At 38.2% G+C, this 21,117-nt stretch overlaps 1 protein-coding gene across 1 annotated transcript in view; it reads left to right on the top strand.

Moving 5' to 3' along the window:
• Positions 1-21,117, top strand: part of PEX7 (peroxisomal biogenesis factor 7) — a 73,124-nt gene that overhangs the window by 12,247 nt on the left and 39,760 nt on the right. Inside the window, exons 4-8 of the mRNA XM_070461455.1 lie at positions 1,603-1,680; positions 2,068-2,176; positions 14,695-14,801; positions 16,401-16,514; positions 18,455-18,510. Of these exons, the coding sequence (XP_070317556.1) occupies positions 1,603-1,680; positions 2,068-2,176; positions 14,695-14,801; positions 16,401-16,514; positions 18,455-18,510 (464 nt within the window). The remainder of the gene's footprint in view (positions 1-1,602; positions 1,681-2,067; positions 2,177-14,694; positions 14,802-16,400; positions 16,515-18,454; positions 18,511-21,117) is intronic.

The raw sequence follows: 21,117 nt of genomic DNA, 5'->3' as shown, positions 1-21,117 counted from the left end.
CCCCACTGTCAATCACTGACCCAGGGATTGAACCCAGGTCTCCCGCATTGTAGGCAGACACTTTACTGTCTGAGCCACCCCAAAAAACTTCCCGGGTGGCACTAATGCTAAAGAACTTGCCTGCCAGTGAGGGAGACACAGAGACATGGGTTTGATCCCTGGTCAGAAAGACCTCCTGGAGGAGGAGATGGCAACCCACTCCAGTATTTTTGCCTGGAAAATTCCACGGACAGAGGAACCTGGCAGGCTACAGTCCATAGGGTCGCAAAGAGTCCGACAGGACTGAGTGCACACAAACAGCTCAGGAGTCAAGATAAGCAATCTCTTGTGCTCATGCTAGTTCGCTTCCGTTGGTGTCGGACTCTTTGTGACCCCATGGACTAGAGCCAGTCAGGCTTCTCTGTCCATGGGGTTTTCCAGGCAAGAATGCTGGAGTGGGTTGCCTCTTCCAGTGGGTCTTTCTGACCCAGGAATTGAACCTGTGTGCCTTGAGTCTCTTACATCTCCTGGATGGGCAGGCGTGTTCTTTACCACACGCGCCACCTGGGAAGCCCTAAACAGTCTCTTAATGCAGTATTTTTGAAATAAAAATTAACGTAATCTACAATAAGCAAAATATCAAAGTTTTAAGTAAAGGCAGAATCAGTGTTACTAATTTTTTTGGTTTTAAATTGAGGTTCCAGTATGGCTAGGCATAGCATTAGGCAGCGGAGAACAGGGGACCCATACTTCAGCCGCCACAAACTCCAGACAGTCATACCGCCTACATAAATATGGTAGAGTTTTTAGATTCAAAATAAACCTGCTGGCTATTCACACTTGCATATTCTTGGGTCTGGGGCAGGACTAGTGCCACTTTTGTGAAGTTTAATTATGTGCATAATTTAGTTGAAGTTAGCTTCCAGTAGTGATCTGTATATAACTTGTTGTATCTGATAACAGGATTAAAACTGTTTCCATAAGTTTTCAAATAATTCACTTGCAGTGGTTTACTGAGAGCAGCATTAGACAACTGAAGCTGTTTACCAAGAAATCTGAAAGGAAAACCTCATTCCTATATGCTTTTATGAAGAAAGACTAAAAAAGGGATATTAATTGAATACTTTCTGATAAACATTGACCTGGCAAGTGTTTTTAGATGACTAACTTTCTAATTTTCTCTGATGTTTCTTCAGGGTGCTGCAGACAGTGATTTATTGGGAGGTTTAAACACATGTATAATTTGTTTTAGTGAAGAAGGTCTTGGAAATACTCTGTAGGATTCTCAACTCTGTAGAATGGAGTTTTATCTGTTAGGGGTAAGTCTAGGGGAATGGACACGATGACCTTTCTCTGACACCATGTGGAGATTTGTAGAACTTTGATGTTTTAACCAAGTAAATTAGTTGTTCTGACTATTCTGTTACAAACAGATAAGATGTAATGTTGAACTTGATGCTCTTGCCCTTTTTTTATTAAATTAATTTATTTATTTTAATTGGAGGGTAATTACAATACTGTGATGGTTTCTGCCATACATCAACATGAATCGGCCGCAGGCATACATGTGTCTCCCCCGCCCCAGCCCTTTCGCTTTATAAATGACACTTTTAAATGTTTTAGGTGTACAGTGTTGATTGGAGCCAAACCAGAGGTGAACAGCTTGTGGTGTCTGGCTCATGGGATCAAACTGTCAAACTGGTATGTCAGCATTACTGTATTTAAAACCAAATATTCCCTTCCCCAGAGTGTCCACTGAAGTTTTTTATTTTCTAGAACATACTTCCCTTGCTTTTCAGTTAGACAGCTAATTTTCTTTTCAAAAAATATTACACTAAAGCGTTTATTAGAATTTAAAATTTTCTAGTCTTTGCGCTATAAATTAATAATTAGCTCAGCATTGATTATTTTGGCCTCTTAAATACTATATTGCTTTATATAAAAATATACTTTACATAAATCCTTGAGATATATGTGTATATTGTATGTGTATATACATATTAACATATATATGGTATATATAGTATATATAAAGCATAAATTTTAGTTTACTTCTGCTAAGTAATTGATCTGTTCCTTTATTTGTAGTGGGATCCAACTGTTGGAAAGTCCCTGTGCACTTTTAGAGGCCATGAAAGTGTCATTTATAGCACGATCTGGTCTCCCCACATCCCTGGCTGTTTTGCTTCATCCTCAGGTAAATGATATTTACCAAAAACCTTGTTTGTGATGAATGGTGGCCTCACTTTCCCCAGAAGGTGGCGCTGTGTACCTTAGGTTTAGAGAAGAAAGCATTCCTACTTGAACTCTTGAGACTATTTCATTCTTTCTCAGTCTCTAGACAAGAATTAGCCATGCCTGCTTCCAACCGTTTGCCTTAACATGTACTCTTTTGGTGAGGTGAGACGTAAGGGACAGAGTGAGGACTCTGACATCGGACTTGACTGAATTTGGAAACTCTGAATCAGTGGTCGATTGTGGGACCTCAGGGTGATGTGATGACTTTTCTCATCAGTAAAATGGGGCTAAGAATGTCTGACTTGTGGAGTTGTTCTCAGGATGAAATAAGGAAACACACAAAATGTCCTGCACACAGTTAACCTCCTTTGCTTGATATTTACCCCCCTTTTAGGGATATTCTCTTTAATTCATTGCCACTAAGCCATAGCAAGACTGTATTTGGTATGATCATTCTTCCTGTTTGCTTTTAATTTGTCTTCAATTCTAAGACTAAGTAGATACATACATTTATATATCTCTCTTTTTTTATGGAGAGAAGTCATTTTATAGAAGTTTAAAAATTAGACTTTGTACCGTTTGCATGAGGGTTTACAAATTTGGTTCTTTAGGCCGATTCATAAATTACGTATAATCTGAACAATATAACACACGTGATCTGTAGAGAAACATCGCACAGCTTGTCTGCAGTCCATTTAAAACATGGGCCACCTGCCAAACGGTCACTGAAAGAGCTGTCCTCCTCTTCACTCGCCCCTGGCTGCTCTGGAGCACCTCTCCCCGGCTGTCTGCCTCTCTCTCATACCCTGCAGCCCTGCCCTCACAGCTCTTGTACTTTCATTGTTTTACCATTTTTTCCACCAGCCTAGCCTGTCATACTTCTGTGGTCCTGGCTTTACATGAACAAGTTCAGTGGCAGGGTCCTCCCAGAGGGTGATGGAGAGAAGAGGCTTGAGACAGCAAGAACAATTTTCCTTTCTGTCCCTGGTTAGAAGGAAGAGTCATTTCCAGTGGGGAAACAGTATGTTGGAAGTCAGAGTTACATTCATGTGGTTTAGAATGCAATATTAATTCTTAGTAGTATCATCATATCTGTCACACCATGACTTTTCACAATTAAATTTGACAAGCACAACTATTAATGAACAAATATGGTTTAATTAATGATTAATGCATGATTAATGGTCTGTGTTAGGTAGATCATAACCAGTTATGAATCTTTCCAAGTTGGAAACCAGTCTAGCTTCTTTTATTAGTTACTGAGCTGCTTTGGCTTAGATAGCTTTATCTTTAGTTTATCAGAATAAGGTTGCTAAGACCGAGTAGCAGTTACAATAATGTGTAACATGTGTTAATTAATCATAAATGTTTGTGGTGATTGACAAGATAATATCAGCACTCCTTGTTTCTTGTGTAACTATCAAAAAGTAAATTTATGAAGAGAAAACAGAAATGGTATCCCTGAAAATTTCTATTTGAGCATATACGTAGTAAAGAAATTCAGACAACACAGAATGCCAAATAAAAAGTAAGTGCTCATTCCCCCTCTCCTACAGAACTGCTGTTAATAGCATTTTCTTGTATTCCTCCATAAGAAGTCTATGCCCATTCCAAAATGTATGTTCAAAAGATTAGAATTATTAATAGGGAAGGTATCTTTAAAGGCTGAATTTGCTTAGTGATGTTAGGCTTTACATGCTCATAGGTACAGAACTTTGGTTGTTGAAAACTGTATTTTCAAATGTTTATTTCAGGGCAGCAACATGTTATAGATTAGACAAACCAATAACAACAGCCTTCTTGGTCTAAGTGATGTCAATTTATTCTGATAATAAGAGTTCTGATATTGTCAAGGTAACAGTTATTTTAAGATTTGGACCTTGGAATGGTATGTCCCCTCAGTCTTTTAAATGTTTGCCAATCTGATGAATGAAAGTGATACCTGATTGTTGTTTTGATTCGCATATTTGATTACTGGGGAGAATGAACATTTTTTGTATGTCACTTTGGCTACCATAGTTCTTCTCTGAGTCACTTGTCTATGTCTTTGGCCCATGTTTCTACCGAGAGCTGTCCGTTGTTGTTTTTCTGTGTTGATGTATGAGCTCTTTTTATATAGGAATTAATACTCTGTATCTTATGTGTGTTATAAATATTTCCCCATTTTTTCTGTCTTTTGAACTATTTATTATATTTTAATTTTTACTCTGTTAGTGTCAAAACTTTTTGATAGTCAAACTGTCAGTTTTTTGCTTGATATAGCCAGGTGTAATTCGGTACATGTTATTTAATTCAACCATGTTAATAAATAAATTATTTTTTTCCATAAGGCAGTTTGGGTCAGAATTTCTTTAACGTTCAGCCAAAGATGTCCTGACTGTATGACCACTGTTTACATTAATTTCTAATACAGCAAAGGAAGGTAATGTCTTAAGCAGTCTTTTTTCCTATTAAAGCAAGTGGACATTCTGTTGATAAAAGACTGTTTTTATAAACTGTTTACAAAGTATGGATAGTCAAGTTTTATGATTATACTGCTCACTGTCTACACACAGTTCATCTTTTTCTGCTATTCAGTCTTACACATGGAGTATTCTATATATAATATCCAGAGTCAATATTCTGTATCCACACTACACAAAAGGCCAGTGTAATACAAAGAGTTGTGTGTGTGACTCAGCCCAAATAAAGGGCTCATATATATACAATTCTGCCTGACACTTAAATCAACTGTATCAGTTCATGGGTTTGTCACTATCAGATGTATACATTGTAGGGGGCCAGTATTAACTAAGCTATCTCCATATCCAAGGCTTAGAATAAATCAGAAGGGGTTTGATCAAAGCCTAGTACTGGACCTGTGAGCCATAACCTATGTACCTTTAAAAAACATTGAAATCAGTAAAGCCGTTTTCTGCCAGCTTTTCTAATTTTGGAAACTCCTTGGAAGGTTTGTTTATCAAGCGTTTGACATTTTCCTGAAATATTTCTTCATGATAATTTTCCAACATTAGCTTACTTAATAAAGTTGAAAAGATGTAAAGCTTACCTCCACTCTACAAAAGGAGGGTTTGTGGCATAGTAAAAGCTGGGGTAAGCTCTGAAACTCTCACTGTACCTTTGCCATTTCAAGAGAGACAAGAAAATTTGCTTCCCAAGTTGTGTGCAGTGCACTTCTTTGCATATATTCTTTGCTTGAATTGTTTTCATGTATTTCCTATAGGGCATGTGTCTTCAACATAGCTGAGTGCCTTACACAAGCAAACACTACAGTTTTTTGATTACTATTATATAAGCTATGGAAATAACCGTATTATCAAAATTTTTAAATATATTTAATAAAGGTTAATTTTGATTGTTGAAAGGGATATTGTTGGTGAATCATTCAGGTCTTTAGTGATCTGAATCACTAAATTAGCAACAGACCTGCTGTTGTCTGGGCACTGAAGTTACATTGAGCATGTAGTCCAGTGGGGAAGAGAGATGCTAAGGAAAAAAGCCTAGGGGCAGCAAGGATGAGGAGCGTGAAGTTCTCTGAGAAAGCGGTCACAGCACAGTGGTTAGGGCCGTGGACTCTGGAGCTGGACTTCCTGTGATCAGATTCTCCTTCCACTGCTGCTACATGGCTTCAGTCACACTCCTTAACCTCTGTCTCTTCATTCCTCATTTAAAAAATAAGAGTGATAATAATAACCTATGTTGTGGAGTTTTGATGAGGATTAGGTGAATTAATTCATATACAAGCGTAACGGCTTAGGACAGTGCCTGGCACAGAATAAGGCCTCTCTGAGTGGTGCTCCTGTCATTCACATGTATGCTCAGGATTCCGTGGGAACACAGCAAAGGGTTCTGGAGCCTGAGCAGTCAGTTCTTGAGCTTGTCAGAACTGGCTGGTCAGAGCGACTTCCCTAAGGAAATAGTGCTTCAGCTGCTACCTTGTGAACAAGTAGATGAGATGAGAAGTGGGAGTAAAGCGATGAATGTGGAGAATACAGGCCATGTTGGAGGAAGATTTGAATCGTCTTTGCATGCGTTATGTGCTGCAAGGATAGAGTCAGTGCTTACCTGGGAACTAAAACTCTGGGAACCAAGTTCTAGGGTAACTTGCTCCAGGTAGAATCTGAAATGTGTGCTTGTATAATCACATACCTGTCCAGTGATCCTGAAACCTGCCCACCATCACAGTCTGTTGCCGTGGTTTAGTTGCTAAGTTGAGTTTGGCTTTTTTGCAACCCCATGGACTGTAGCCCACCAGACTCCTCTGTTCGTGGGGTTTTCCCAACGAGAATACTGGAGTGGACTGCCATTTCCGTCTCCACAGGGTCTTCCTGACCCAGGGATCAAACGCGCATCAAACCGCATTGGCAGGCGGTTTCTTTACCCCTGAGCAACCAGGGAAGAGGAAGCTTAAAAAACAACAGAATGCTAGCCTTCATCTTAGTCCTACTGAATCAGATGCCTCTAAGAGGTATATTTTTTAATCACCCTAGCCAAGTCTAGTGATGAGCCTGATTTGGGAAACACTATACTAGTCTGTGATGTTGCTCTGTTTAAGATGTCTAAAGAATAGCTTATTTCTGTTGATGTGATGGAAATTTCGTGTTTATTTTTAATAGAAATATACTATCTCTTAAAAACTATAAAATGGTTTCAGTGCCGAATTCAAAGAAGAAGCAGTTTCCTAAGATTGAGAACTTAGTTTTTTTCCTGAGTTTTGTCAGTTATAGTTTGAGATATATTATAGTCTTTTATCTATTAATTCTCTTTGTTTTCTTGCTTACAGACAAGAGTTTTCTATGAAACATACTATAATATTTGCATAAAATAATCTCAACTGCAAAATTCATGGTTGAGGAACACAAAGTTGTAAAATATTTGTCTGCACAAATATTCAAAATGATAAGCAGCTTATATAATTGGCAGTCAAGACATAGCTTTATGTCTAATCCTGTGGCACACATACAGCTAATTATATCATTCAACGGCTTATAACAGTTTATATTTTAAGATAGTATATAAAAATATGGGCTTCTGTGGTGGCTCAGATGGCGAAGAATCCACCTGCAGCGCAGGAGATCTGAATTCAATCCCTGGGTCGGGAAGATCCCCCAGAGAAAGGAATGGCCACCCGCTCCAGTATTCTTGCCTGAAGAATTCCATGGACAGAGGAGCCTGGCGGGCTACAGTCTGTGGGTTTGCAAGGTATTGGACATGACTGCGCAACGAACACTTTCACTTTCACAAGAATATAATATTTAAGTTTTTCCAGGAATTTGATCACTTTCAAAGTTGTAGAACTAAATTCGAATTAGCTAAGCTAAGACAAACCAAAGGGAAGGAGTACTTGGAGATGTAGATCTTCCTTAGCAGAGTGCTCTAAGGGCATTGGTTTTGTTTAGTTCGTCAAAGTTTTGTTCTTACATAATTCACATTTCCAAATTATATGAGATGGGAGGGAAGAATATTTGAGCTCTTTACATGAGGAGGGTTAATATGAAGTAAACTTTCTTTTCAACCAAGAAAACTAAATTACTGCTATTACCGACTCCATATAATTGCATAAATCATAGCCACGCCTGAATGTGTGGAGTCCAGTAGTTTGGAAAAAAACATCATTCTACTCCAAGAAAAAAGTCATCTGATAGGCATCTGGCATTTCTAATAAATTAAATTATTTGGGCCCAATATGAATCTTTTGCTGTTCATTTCACTTCCTGGCTTCAGATTCCCCGTTTACACTCTTTCTCCTAACCCAGCTGCTTCTTAATGCCGCAGCTTGAATTACACATGGTAGTAGCCAGCACTTCCTGTGCCATATATGCACTTAAATTCACTGGTTCTGTTGCCAGTGGCGAGTCTGCAACTGATAAGAGAAGCTGGTAATTCAGGTGGGTCTATGGCACTGCCCCAGGGCCCTGGTAAACGTCTGGCTGACAATGAAAGGCCAGTTGTCTGGAAAATGCAATTAAAAAAGCAATATAAATATAGATGTCCTGGTGGCTAAAAGAGTTGAATGAGTCAGTACCAGTTGGCCAGAAGGTCTCTCTCCTGCCTGGCAGGCGAAGTGAGGAGGAGGAGGGTGTGCAGCAGAAGTGGGATTCTCAGCTCCCTCAGAGTGCTTCTGTCTCTTTGTGCTCTTTAAGTTAACTGCCAGAGGGGAAAACCTAAACCACGGTCTTTAAAAAAAAAAAATGTTGCCTGACTATGCTGGTGAAGAGCCAGAATATAGTCCCAGAGAAATTTGATATAGGCATCCACCCAGCCTTTGTGGTTGTTATTTGTTTCATCTTTTGTTGAAGTATATAATACACACACAGAGCAGTGCCTAATTATAGCATGATGAATTTTCACAATGAGCACAGCTGTGTCCTGGGGCTTCCCAGGTGGCACTAGTGGTGAAGAATCTGCCTGCCCATGCGGGAGACTCTGGAGACCTGGGTTCTCAGGACCCAGATCAAGAAACAGAATGTTCTCAGAGGCCCCTGTTATATTCTTCCAGTCATTACCCACCCCTGTCCATTCGAGTGTGACCTCTGAACTGGCTCCTAATAGCATCGATTAATGTTGCCTGTTTTTATGTTGTCCTGTCTTGGTTTCTTTTGCTTAGCATTATGTTATGTGAGATTCATCCATCTTGTTGCTAAAATTACTGCTTACTTCTTAATCTCCTAGTCCACGTTGATTGTAATGTTTTGATACTGTAGAGCATTCACATACACCCATAGAGTGTAATTATTAGGATGAACATGAGCTCACTGAACTTAAACAATGCTTTAGTCATGGTTATATAGCAGACTTTATGGTTTCAGACCTAATGAAGTGTTAGTAACTCAGTCTTGTCTGACTCTTTGCAACACCATGGACTGTAGCCTGCCAGGCTCCTGTGTCCATGGGATTCTCCAGGCAAGAATACTGGAGTGGGTTGCCATGCCTACTCCAGGGGATCTTCCTGACACAGGAATTGAACCTGTGTCTCCCACATCTTCTGCATTGCAGGTGCATTCTTTACCATCTGAGCCACCAAGGGAGCCATTCAGACCTGATCGGTTCAGTTCAGTTCAGTCGCTCAGTCGTGTCCAACTCTTGGCGACCTCATGGACTGCAGCACGCCAGGCCTCCTTGTTCATCACTAACTCCTGGAGTTTACTCAGACTCATGTCCATTGTGGAGAAGGCAATGGCAGCCCACTCCAGTACTCTTGCTGGAGAATCCCATGGACGGAGGAGCCTTGTGGGCTGCAGTCCATGGCGTCGCTGGGAGTCGGACACGACTCAGTGACTTCACTTTCACTTTTCACTTTCATGCATTGGAGAAGGAAATGGCAACCCACTCCAGTGTTCTTGCCTGGAGAATCCCAGGGACCGGGGAGCCTGGTGGGCTGCCGTCTATGGGGTCGCACAGAGTCAGACATGGCTGAAGTGACTTAGCAGCAGCAGCATGTCCGTTGCGTCGCTGATGCCATCCAACCATCTCATCCTCTGTCATCCCCTTCTTCTCTTGCCTTCAGTCTTTCCCAGCATCAGGGTCTTTTCAAATGAGTCAGCTCTTCACATAAGGTGCCAAAGTATTGGAGTTTCAGCTTCAGCATCAGTCCTTCCAATGAACATTCAGGACCTGATTTCCTTTAGGATGGACTGGTTGGATCTCCTTGCAGTCCAAGGGACTCTCAAGAGTCTTCTCCAACACCACAGTTCAAAAGCATCAATTCTTCGGCACTCAGCTTTCTTTATAGTCCAACTCTCACATCCATACATGACTACTGGAGAACCATAGCCTTGACTAGATGGACCTTTGTTGGCAAAGTAATGTCTCTGCTTTTTAATATGCTGTCTAGGTTGGTCATAACTTTCCTTCCAAGGAGTAAGTATCTTTTTATTTCATGGCTGCAGTCACCATCTGCAGTGATTTTGGAGGCCCCAAAAATAACGTCAGCCACTGTTTCCACTGTTTCCCCATCTATTTGCCATGAAGTGATGGGACTGGATGCCATGATCTTAGTTTTCTGAATGTTGAGCTGTAAGCCAACTTTTTCACTCTCCTCTTTCACTTTCATCAAGAGGCTCTTTAGTTCTTTACTTTCTGCCGTAAAGGTGGTGTCACCTGCATATCTGAGGTTATTGATATTTCTTCCGGCAATCTTGATTCCAACATGTGCTTCGTCCAGCCCAGCGTTTCTCATGATGTACTCTGCATATAAGTTAAATAAGCACAGTGACAATATATAGCCTTGACGTACTCCTCTTCCTATTTGGAACCAGTCTGTTGTTCCATGTCCAGTTCTAACTTTGCTTCCTGACCTGTATATAGGTTTCTCAAGAGGCAGGTCAGGTGGTCTGGTATTCCCATCTCTTTCAAAATTTTCCAAAGTTTGTTGTGATCCACACAGTCAAAGGCTTTGGCATAGTCAATAAAGCAGAAATAGATGTTTTTCTGGAACTCTCTTGCTTTTTTGATGACCCAGCAATTTGTTGGCAATTTGATCTCTGGTTCCTCTGCCTTTTCTAAAACCAGCTTGAACATCTGGAAGCTCAAGGTTCACATACTGTTGAAGCCTGGCTTAGAGAATTTTGAGCATTACTTTGCTAGTGTGTGAGATGAGTACAATTGTGTGGTAGTTTCAGCATCTTTGGCATTACCTTTCTTTGGGATTGGAATGAAAACTGACCTTTTCCAGTCCTGTGGCCACTGCCGAGTTTTCCAAATTTGCTGGCATACTGAATGCAGCACTTTCACAGTATCATCTTTTAGGATTTGAAGTAGCTCAACTGGAATTCCATCACCTCCACTAGCTTTGTTCTTAGTGAGGCTTCCTAAGGCCCACTTGATACCACATTCCAAGATGTCTGGCTCTAGGTGAGTGATCACACCATCGTGATTATCTGGGTCATGAAGATCTTTTTTGTACAGGTCTCCCATGTATTCTTGCCACCTCTTCTTAATATCTTCTCCTTCTGTTAGGTTCATACCATTTCTGTCCTTTATTGTGCCCATCTTTGCATGAATTGTTCCTTTGGTATCTCTGATATTCTTGAAGAGATCTCTAGTCTTTCCCATTCTATTGTTTTCCTCTATTTCTTTGCACTGATCACTGAGGAAGGCTTTCTTATCTCTCGTTGCTGTTCTTTGGAACTCTGCATTCAAATGGGTATATCTTTCCTTTTCTCCGTTGCTTTTCACTTCTCTTCTTTTCACAGCTATTTGTAAGGCCTCCTCAGACAGCCATTTTGCCTTTTTGCATTTCTTTTTCTTGGGGATGGCCTTATTTCCATCTCCTATGCAATGTCATGAACCTCTGTTTTCATCAGACACTCTAACAGATCTAGTCCCTTAAATCTATTTGTCACTCTACTGTATAATCATTAGGGATTTGATTTAGGTCATACCTGAATGGTCTGGTGGTTTTCCCTACTTTCTTAAATCTAAGTCTGAATTTGGCAATAAGTTCATGATCTGAACCACAGTCAGCTCCTGGTCTTGTTTTTGCTGACTGTATAGAGCCTTTCCATCTCTTTGACTTCAAAGAATATGATCAATCTGATTTTGGTATTGACCATCTGGTGATGTCCATGTGTAGAGTCTTCTCTTGTGTTGTTGGAAGAGGTTGTTTGCCATGACCAGTTTATTCTCTTGGCAGAACTCTATTAGCCTTTGCCCTGCTTCATTCTGTACTCCAAGGCCAAATTTGCCTGTTACTCCAGGTGTTTCTTGACTTCCTGCTTTTGCATTCCAGTCCCCTATAATGAAAATGACATCTTTTTTGGGTGTTAATTCTAGAAGGTCTTGTGGATCTTCATAGAACTGTTCAACTTCAGTTTCTTCAGCATTACTGGTCAGGGCATAGACTTGGATTACTGTGTTGTTGAATGGTTTGCCTTGGAAATGAACAGAGATCATTCTGTTGTTTTTGAGACTGCATCCAAGCACTGAATTTTGGACCCTTTTGTTGACTGTGATGCCTGCTCCATTTCTTCTAAGGGATTCTTGACTACAGTAGTAGATATAATGGTCATCTGAGTTAAATTCACCCATTCCAGTCCATTTTAGTTCACCGATTCCTAAAATGTTGACGGTCACTCTTGCTATCTCCTGTTTGATCACTTCTAATTTGCCTTGATTCATGGACCTAACATTCCAGGTTCCTATGCATTGTTGTTCTTTACAGCATCGGACCTTGCTTCTATCACCAGTCACATCTACAACTGGGTGTTGTTTTTGCTTTGGCTCCATCTCTTCATTCTTTCTGGAGTTATTTCTCCATTTATCTCCAGTAGCATATTGGGCACCCACCAACCTGGAGAGTTCATCTTTCACTGTCCTATCTTTTTGCCTTTTCCTAGTGTTCATGGGGTTCTCAAGGCAGGAATACTGAAGTGGTTTGCCATTGCCTTCTCCAGTGGACCACATTTTGTCAGAAATCTCCACCATGACCTGTGTTATATGTTATATCAGACTTGATATAAATTTTTGAAATCTAGTGTACATCATTTAAACATTCCTATGTTTTTACTGAAAGCCCTGTGCTGAATTTAATCTTTTTCACTGGCGCTAGGCTTTGAGAGTCTGAAGCTTCAGGTGAATTCCATTCACTGTTGCCATGATGATAAGGAATCACCTCTGCCTGCAGGTGGTAATAGTTTGAGCACCTGTAGGTCTTTGTAGAATTTATTGAAAAGCAGCCCCAGAAGGGGAAACGGATGCTTAAACAACCTCAGAACACACTCTCTGTCTCTAATCTGGACTTTTCTCTGCTGGGTGACTTGACTGTGCAGGTCAGCTTTCTCCATACAGTGAAACACACGGCCACCAATAATTCCTCAGTTTTACAACCTGTAAATTCTCCTGTGTGAGGGGGACTAGCATTATTTTTTCAATTAATAGTTCAGAAAAATCCCAAATATCTCCTTTTGGCCAGTCTAGCTGTGACAGGGGCAGCTTTATAAGGCAGATATGTTTTTGTGTCTTTTGAAGTATAGTTGGTTTACAAAGTTATATAAGTTGCAGGTGTACAAAATAATGATTCACAATATTTAAAGGTTATACACCATTTATAGTTATTATAAACTATTAGCTGTATTCCCTTTGTTGTACAATATATCTTTGTATCTAATTTTATACATGATAGTTTATACTTCTTAATCTCCTACCCCTGTATTGTCCTCCTGTCCTTTGCTCATCAATCTGGTGACCACTGATTTGTTCCCTGTATCTGTGGGTCTGTATGAGGCAGATATTTTATCGTAGGTAAGGAAAATGAGCATCCAAGATGTTAAGTAACTTGACTGAAGGTCAACAGCTACGAGATAATTGAGCTGGACTAGAGCTAAGCTCTGAAGCTCCAAAACCCCTATTCTTAAACTACATTTCATTACCACAAGCAGTTTACTTCTTATCTTTCTCAACTTGCAAAGAAATCAGAAAAAAATTGTTTGAAATTATTGAACTTAGCTAAATGATAAATAATTTTGAATTGGGATGATAGGAAATTATATATAGGTAGCTAAAGGAAATGTTTAAAATTTAATGTTTTTATATACTACTTATTAGCATATCTGCTATATGCTAGAGACCATTCTAACGCTTTACAGAAACTTTATTACATGAAATGTTTTTGTACCATCCTCCATCCAGGCATCCTGAGGAACTAGTCTCAGAGACATTATACAGCTTGCGCAGGGTCACACAACTACTAAATGGAATCAAGACCATGACTGCCATCACACCATTATTTTTTTTACATTAACCTGAACTGGCTTTCTCAGATGATCAGTTATTGTTTGCAGTTTACTTTTGATGGAGATATACATGTAGTCAGAACTTTTCATCTGGTCATTTCGTTGTTTCCTCATATTTTACAAAATTGAAGGCAAACAGCATCTCAAACAGTTAATCAGGGTTGACTCTGCGCAGCTAGGTGGTTTAAGTCATCTTTGTAGTAATTCAGAGTACAATCCTTACATTTTCTCCACTTGTTTCTTTCAAGGTGAAATCCATACCTTTGGATAGCCCTTTAAAATGTAATCAATGTAAAAGCTAAGATTTTAAATTATCCATTCTGACTTGGTAGACTTTGCACACATTTTACAGTAAAACTGTTACCATTTTGCTTCCTGTAGAATATGCTGGTATAGGGTGCTAACTTTACTTAAGAGAAATGAGGATTTTCAGAGCCTTTTCCTTTCCTGAAGAAAAATGCACTGGCTGTGTGCTCAGCCACTGCCCTGCGTGTGTCTATGTGAGATTCAGATTGTCCTGCTTTGAGTAGATCTAAAAACTTAATGTGGTGCCTTATTTTTTGTAGTTGTCACTTTTAGTAGTTCTTATATATTATTATAGTATAAAACAATGTATATGTGTATATAACATACAGATGACAATGTCCTGATAATGGAAGTGGTGTGTTTTCCCCGACTTGTCATCATGGGTATCAAGCATCCAAGTGGTGTGATAAAGGGTGATCAAGTCTTCCTCTTTCACCAGGCGATCAGACTTTGAGAATTTGGGACATGAAGACAACAGGAGTCAGAATTGTGGTTCCAGCACATCAGGCAGAAATTTTGAGCTGTGACTGGTGTAAATACAATGAGGTACCCTATCTGGTTCTATCCTGAGCTACTGAGCCCTTCCTAACGTTGAAATGTTCTAGATTTTATCTTTGTTTATGTGGACTTGGATAGTGTTTACAGGCCATTAAGTTAGATTCAGTCCCTTTCATTTCTAATTGATGATTGTGAGTGACCTGCATTAGCATTAATTGGATTTAAGTGCACATAAAACAGGCTGAATAAGAAACAGAAATTCTGAAAAGTTCAGTAGTGCAGCCTTACTTGTTTGTTTGGGAAACTGCTTTACAATCTATGTAATTTTTTACTTTATTGCTCTTAACCTTGCCAATTTATATAATCTTTAACCTTCCATTTCTTGTGCACTTTGCTGTTGAGGCTGCTGAACTATTTGTAACTTGATTTTTAATTTGACAGTTCATCAGTTTTAGGAATTTTCTGTTTCATTTTCCCTTACAAGCCTAACCAAGCTTCATGTTTCTGAAAGAGAGCAGTGTCCATTTGCAACCTTTTGCAACCTTCAGCTAACCATATGAGCATATGAATTAGAAATAGAAATGGATTAAATATTTGTTGATATGCCGTTTAAATATATTTATCTACCTGAAGTGGTCTGTTGACTGTGACAGTTAAGTATAACATATACTTTGTTTTTTTCCAAAGTTTTAGTCAATGAAAATTAAGGGAACATTGTATTGGCTGAGTTCTTTAATTAAAAAGAAATAAATTAAAAGAAGATATAGAACATATTCAAAATAATACCTGATTTTAATAGAATTTTCAGTGGTGACGACTACAGTTCAAATCTCACCCATGAATTTTGTAAATAAGAGAATGAAATTGTGGACTATATGTTATACTTTTGGGAATTCTAAAAAAGATGCTGATATACACTTGAGAGTACTTTAAAAATTTTTTTAAAACAATCACTGAAGCTTTTTTAAAATGAGCTTATATCGAAGTCCAAAATGTTCAGACAATGGATTACTGCCCTGGTCGATGTGGAATGGGGCTGAGTGTGGACCCAGCTCTTGGCTTATTCAGCTGTGAACTCTGGGTTCACTTAGGGTTCTAGATAGGAGACTACCCACTATTTGCATAAATTCTCAGATAGAGTTAGCTATTACATTAAGGCCATGGTCCATGAGAGTTAGATGCAATGATTGATTTAGAATTAGGAAAACAACATTTAATTTATACCTTTGCCCTTTCAAGTATTTGTGAATTAGCAGTCTCTTGCCTTTTAGCCTGGTAGAAACCTCAGAGGATGCTGAAGAGACAGGTGGGCTCTTTTGTAATTTTTAATAACGTGTGTTCTTATTAATATCCCTAAAAGTAGATGGAGAAGCTACAATGTTGTTTGAGACTAAGCCTTTTTCTCTTGTATGCTGTGTTCCTTCATATGCCTGAGGCATATTGAGTTCCTTTTCTTTCAAGTCATACTAAGTTTTGCTTTTGCTGTATGTTTTAACCCATTTCTATAATGTTATGTAACTTTTCAAGAGTGACTCCTGGGTTCAGATTAAATAAGTACCAGAAAATAGACACTATTTCCAGTAGGAAAGCTTGGCTACTGCTTAATTGTAAAGAGGCACACTTAACCTTGCTTTAAATTGTTTTCAGAATTTGGTGGTGACAGGGGCGGTTGATTGTAGTTTGCGAGGCTGGGACTTGAGGAATGTACGACAGCCTGTGTTTGAACTTCTCGGTCACACTTACGCTATTAGGAGAGTGAAAGTAAGTTTTTATCTTTTCTTTTTCTACATAGAACAAAAAGATAAATACAGTCAATGAAGTACATTTAAAAGATGTTTAAGGGATGGGGTTATTGATTCATTTTTTTTTTTTAACATTTTGTTACCCAGTGAATGGTAGTAAACATTGAAAGCTAAAATTAGGTAAAATGCTGGAATGATTATTGAGTGACCTGTAACGATATAGTTAGGTGGTACTCAGGAGTGAATAAAAATGTTTTTCTCATTCTGTCATCCCCATGCTACTATTTGTTTTAAAACTTTATAACTATAGTAATTTAGTTTTAGTATTATAGTCTTTATAATTTTTCATTCAGTGGAAAAGTTTATCTGGTTGAAACTTGTACAGAGAGGTGGTTAATTCTTTCTTTTCCCTAACATGATTATATATATGAATGTTCACAAAAGTTGTATAGAAAAATTTCCACTTTGTAAATAATAGAGAGAACTTTTTTCTTCTGCTTCTCCTGAACTTGTCAGGTTATGAAGTGGCCAGCGTTAGTTTCCCAGTTTTGTTTTTTGGTGTGTTGGGTGTTACTCCGCGGGGGCATCCTCCAGGTACGGCAGGCGGGACGTCCCACGTGGCGGCCTCTCTTCTCTGGACCCGTGGGCTCTGGAGTGCAAGCTTGGTAGTTGTGGTGCGTGGGCTTCGCTGCATGTGGGAGCCTCCTGGGGGTCACACGTATGTCTCCTGCATTGGCAGGTGGATTCTTAACCACTGAATCGCCAGGGAAGTCCTTCCCAGCTTTTATTTAGGTAAATTTTGCTGAGTCACTCTGGAAAACATCTTATTAAGGGACATCTCCCAATTTCACTTTTGGTTTTTTACATTACAGATAAGTACCTTTTTGATCTTTTAATTAAGATAGTTATGTTATTCCTGTTTTAGAAATTCTAAATTGCAGTTAACATTAAAAATTTTTCTGGTTATAACTCAAAATATGAGACCCAGTGCCCAGATTTTTTTTAAATGGCACACAAGGTTTGGTAGTTAAAAAATATTTTCTATATATATTTCATAGTGCTTCTGAGAATGAAATAGGGTGAAATAGTGAAAGTGTTTTGCAAACTGTGAAGAACATTCAAATGTAAGTATATATGTGTATATAAACGTTAAAGTACTGGTAAGAAATATTCTGAAGAAATAAAATTACAGTGGGCAGCCAGTTAAAAGATGTATGTTAATACTTGTACATAACTTGTCTTTAAAATTTGCAGTTTTTGACCTTGATACCATTTTCATTAGATGTGATATACAAATAACATAAAAATTATTTTAAAACTTTTAACATTTAAGTGTTTGATGCTTGTGCTAATAGCAGTCATAAAATGTATTCACACGTTTGGTAAATTATATAATTATGTGTATGAATCATCACACACTTATGTCCTTTAGATTTGTATAAGTTTCTTTTGGATAGCCAATATGAAATTGTGCTTAATTTTTCTGGAATAGCAACATTGAGGGAATATTTAATTATAAATTAGATTTAAAAAGCTTGAGAAATGACTTTCTTTAAAGAATGTAAAAACAACCATTTTCCCTGTAGGTGGATACTTAAAAGACTAAAAGATTTTTGCCTTGAATTAAAGTGTAATAAGGTTTGGAAAAGCATACTTAAAATTTTTTTTTATTGGAGTATAGTTGAGTTACAATGTTGTGGTAGTTTCATGCATAGAGCAAAGTGAATGTTATATTCTTTTTTTAGATTCTCTTCCCATATATGCCGTTACAGAGTATTGAGTGTAGTTCTCTGTGCTATAAGTAGGTCCTTATTAGTTATCTATTTGACATATAGTAGTGTCTGTACTTCTGACAGTCCTGTCTAGACTTTGTAATAATGTTCATGGGAATGATCTTATGAAGTACCATGTTATAATTACAGTTAACCTCAAAAAGGATTTTTTTGTTTTCTTTTGTAGTTTTCACCATTTCATGCTTCTGTGCTGGCCTCTTGCTCCTATGACTTTACTGTAAGGTAAAATGGATTTTGATATGTTTCATTGTAAAATACCAAGTACCATTTGCATCTTTGTAACTTTTATTAAGGATAATGTATTTATTTTGCTAATATAAAAATAATCTGAGCTGGACACAGAATATTTTCTACTGGGATTAATATTATATTTTCCTGTTTTTATGATCTGGTCACATGGATGAGAGATTTCTTTATTATTTAAAGATTTTCTTGATCTTTCTGTTTAAGTCTTTTTTTCCTGACTGTTGTTCCTAAAGTAGTATCTTCTTATGCCATAGATTGACTAGCTAGTACCTTTTAAAATTTAGATTTCAAAAGTTGTGAAATCTTATTTGCTTAGGTCTAAGTATATGAATCTTACGGCTAAAATTCATATAAAAAAAACATGAGTGTATGTATGTTTGTGGATGACTATGTATGTGTGTATACATGTGTATCTTATGTATGAATATGTATATATGTATCTCTAATCATAGCCCCAGTTCTGATCCCACACCACACAAGGTTCATTCTACTTTTTCTCCTTTTCAATATTTATAACTCCTGATTTTTATCATTTACAACGTTTTTACTTACTTGCTATTCTAGAATTCTAGGAAAGTACTTTGGAAATCACTTTGTATCAATTCATAAAGATCTTTTTCATCCTGCATGATAACTCTTTTATGTACATATACAATAGTTTATTCAGTTATTCTCCTATATATGGATATCTAACTTATTTCAAGTATTTTATAAATAACAGTGCCACAGTGAGTAATAACCTTGTATGTGCGTATGTTCACATCACTAGAGAATTAGCTTCAGAATATATTCCCAGAAGTGGGATTGCTAAATTAAAAGGTGACGATATAAATATATATCTTCTGATTTGTTATATATTCCTATCCATGAGGAACATTCCAGTTTCCATTCCAAGCAATAGTGTTTGAGAGCCTATTTCTGTACCATTTAAGGATCATTGATTCTTTAGGGGTTTCCAAGTTCATGATCATAATATCTATAAATAATAGTTTTACATCTTCAAGTTCTGATGCCCCTAATTGATTTATCTAATTGCCTTGACAGATACCTCTATTACAATGTTAAATAGTGTTATAGTGAAGTGAAATTCAGACATAAATTGCAGAAAATAGGGAAAACCACTACACCATTCAGGTATGACATAAATCAAATCCCTTTTGATTATACAGTGGAAGTGACAAATCAATTCAAGGGATTAGATCTGATAGAGTGCCTGAAGAACTATGGATGGAGGTTTGTGAATTGTATAGGAGGCAAGGATCAAGACCATCCCCAAGAAAAAGAAATGCAAAAAGGCAAAATGGTTGTCTGAGGCAGCTTTACAAATAGCTGTGAATAGAAGAGAAGTGAAAGGCAAAGGAGAAAAGGAAAGATATACCCATTTGAATGCAGAGTTCCAAAGAATAGCCAGGAGAGATAAGAAAGCCTTCCTCAGTGATCAGTGCAAAGAAATAGAGGAAAACAATAGAATGGGAAAGACTAGAGATCTCTTCAAGAAAATCAGAGATACCAAAGGAACATTTCATGCAAAGCTGGGCTCAATAAAGGACAGCAATGATATGGACCTGACAGAAGCAGAAGATACTAAGAAGAGGTGGCAAGAATACACGGAAGACCTGTACAAAAAAGATCTTCATGACCCAGATAATCAGGAGGGTGTGATCATTCACCTAGAGCCAGACATCCTGGAATGTGAAGTCAAGTGGGCCTTAGGAAACCTCACTAAGAACAAAGCTAGTGGAGGTGATGGAATTCCAGTTGTGCTACTTCAAATCCTGAAAGATGATGCTGTGAAAGTGCTGCACTCAGTATGCCAGCAAATTTGGAAAACTCGGCAGTGGCCACAGGACTGGAAAAGGTCAGTTTTCATTCCAATCCTAAAGAAAGGCAGTGCCAAAGAATGTTCAAACTACTGCACAATTGCACTCATCTCACACACTAGCAAAGTAATGCTCAAAATTCTCCAAGCCAGGCTTCAGCTTCAACAGTATGTGAACCATGAACTTCCAGATGTTCAAGTTGATTTTAATAAAGGGCAGAGGAGCCAGAGATCAAATTGCTAACATCTGTTAGATCATCAAAAAAGCAAGAGAGTTCCAAAAAACATCTACTTCTGCTTTATTGACTATGCCAAAGCCTTTGACTGTGTGGATCACAACAAACTGTGGAAAACCCTGAAAAAGATGGGAATACCAGACCACCTGACCTGCCTCTTGAGAAATCTGTATGCAGGTCAGGAAGCAACAGTTAGAACTGGACATGAACAACAGACTGGTTCCAAATAGGAAAAGGAGTACGTCAAGGCTGTATATTGTCACTGTGCTTATTTAACTTACACGCAAAGTACATCATGAGAAACGCTGGGCTGGACGAAGCACATGTTGAAATCAAGATTGCCAGGAGAAATATCAATAACCTCAGATATGCAGATGATACCACCCTTATGGCAGAAAGTGATGAACTAAAGAGCCTCTTGATAAAAGTGAAAGAGGAGAGTGAAAAAGTTGGGTTAAAGCTCAGCATTCAGAAAACTAAGATCATGGCATCTGGTCCCATCAATTCATGGCGAATAGATGGGGAAAC

This window comes from Odocoileus virginianus, chromosome 34 (genome assembly GCF_023699985.2).
Source record: "Odocoileus virginianus isolate 20LAN1187 ecotype Illinois chromosome 34, Ovbor_1.2, whole genome shotgun sequence".
Classification (NCBI taxonomy): domain Eukaryota; kingdom Metazoa; phylum Chordata; class Mammalia; order Artiodactyla; family Cervidae; genus Odocoileus; species Odocoileus virginianus.
Note: the sequence above shows the minus strand (reverse complement) of the source record. Positions and strands in the feature narration are given on the sequence as shown.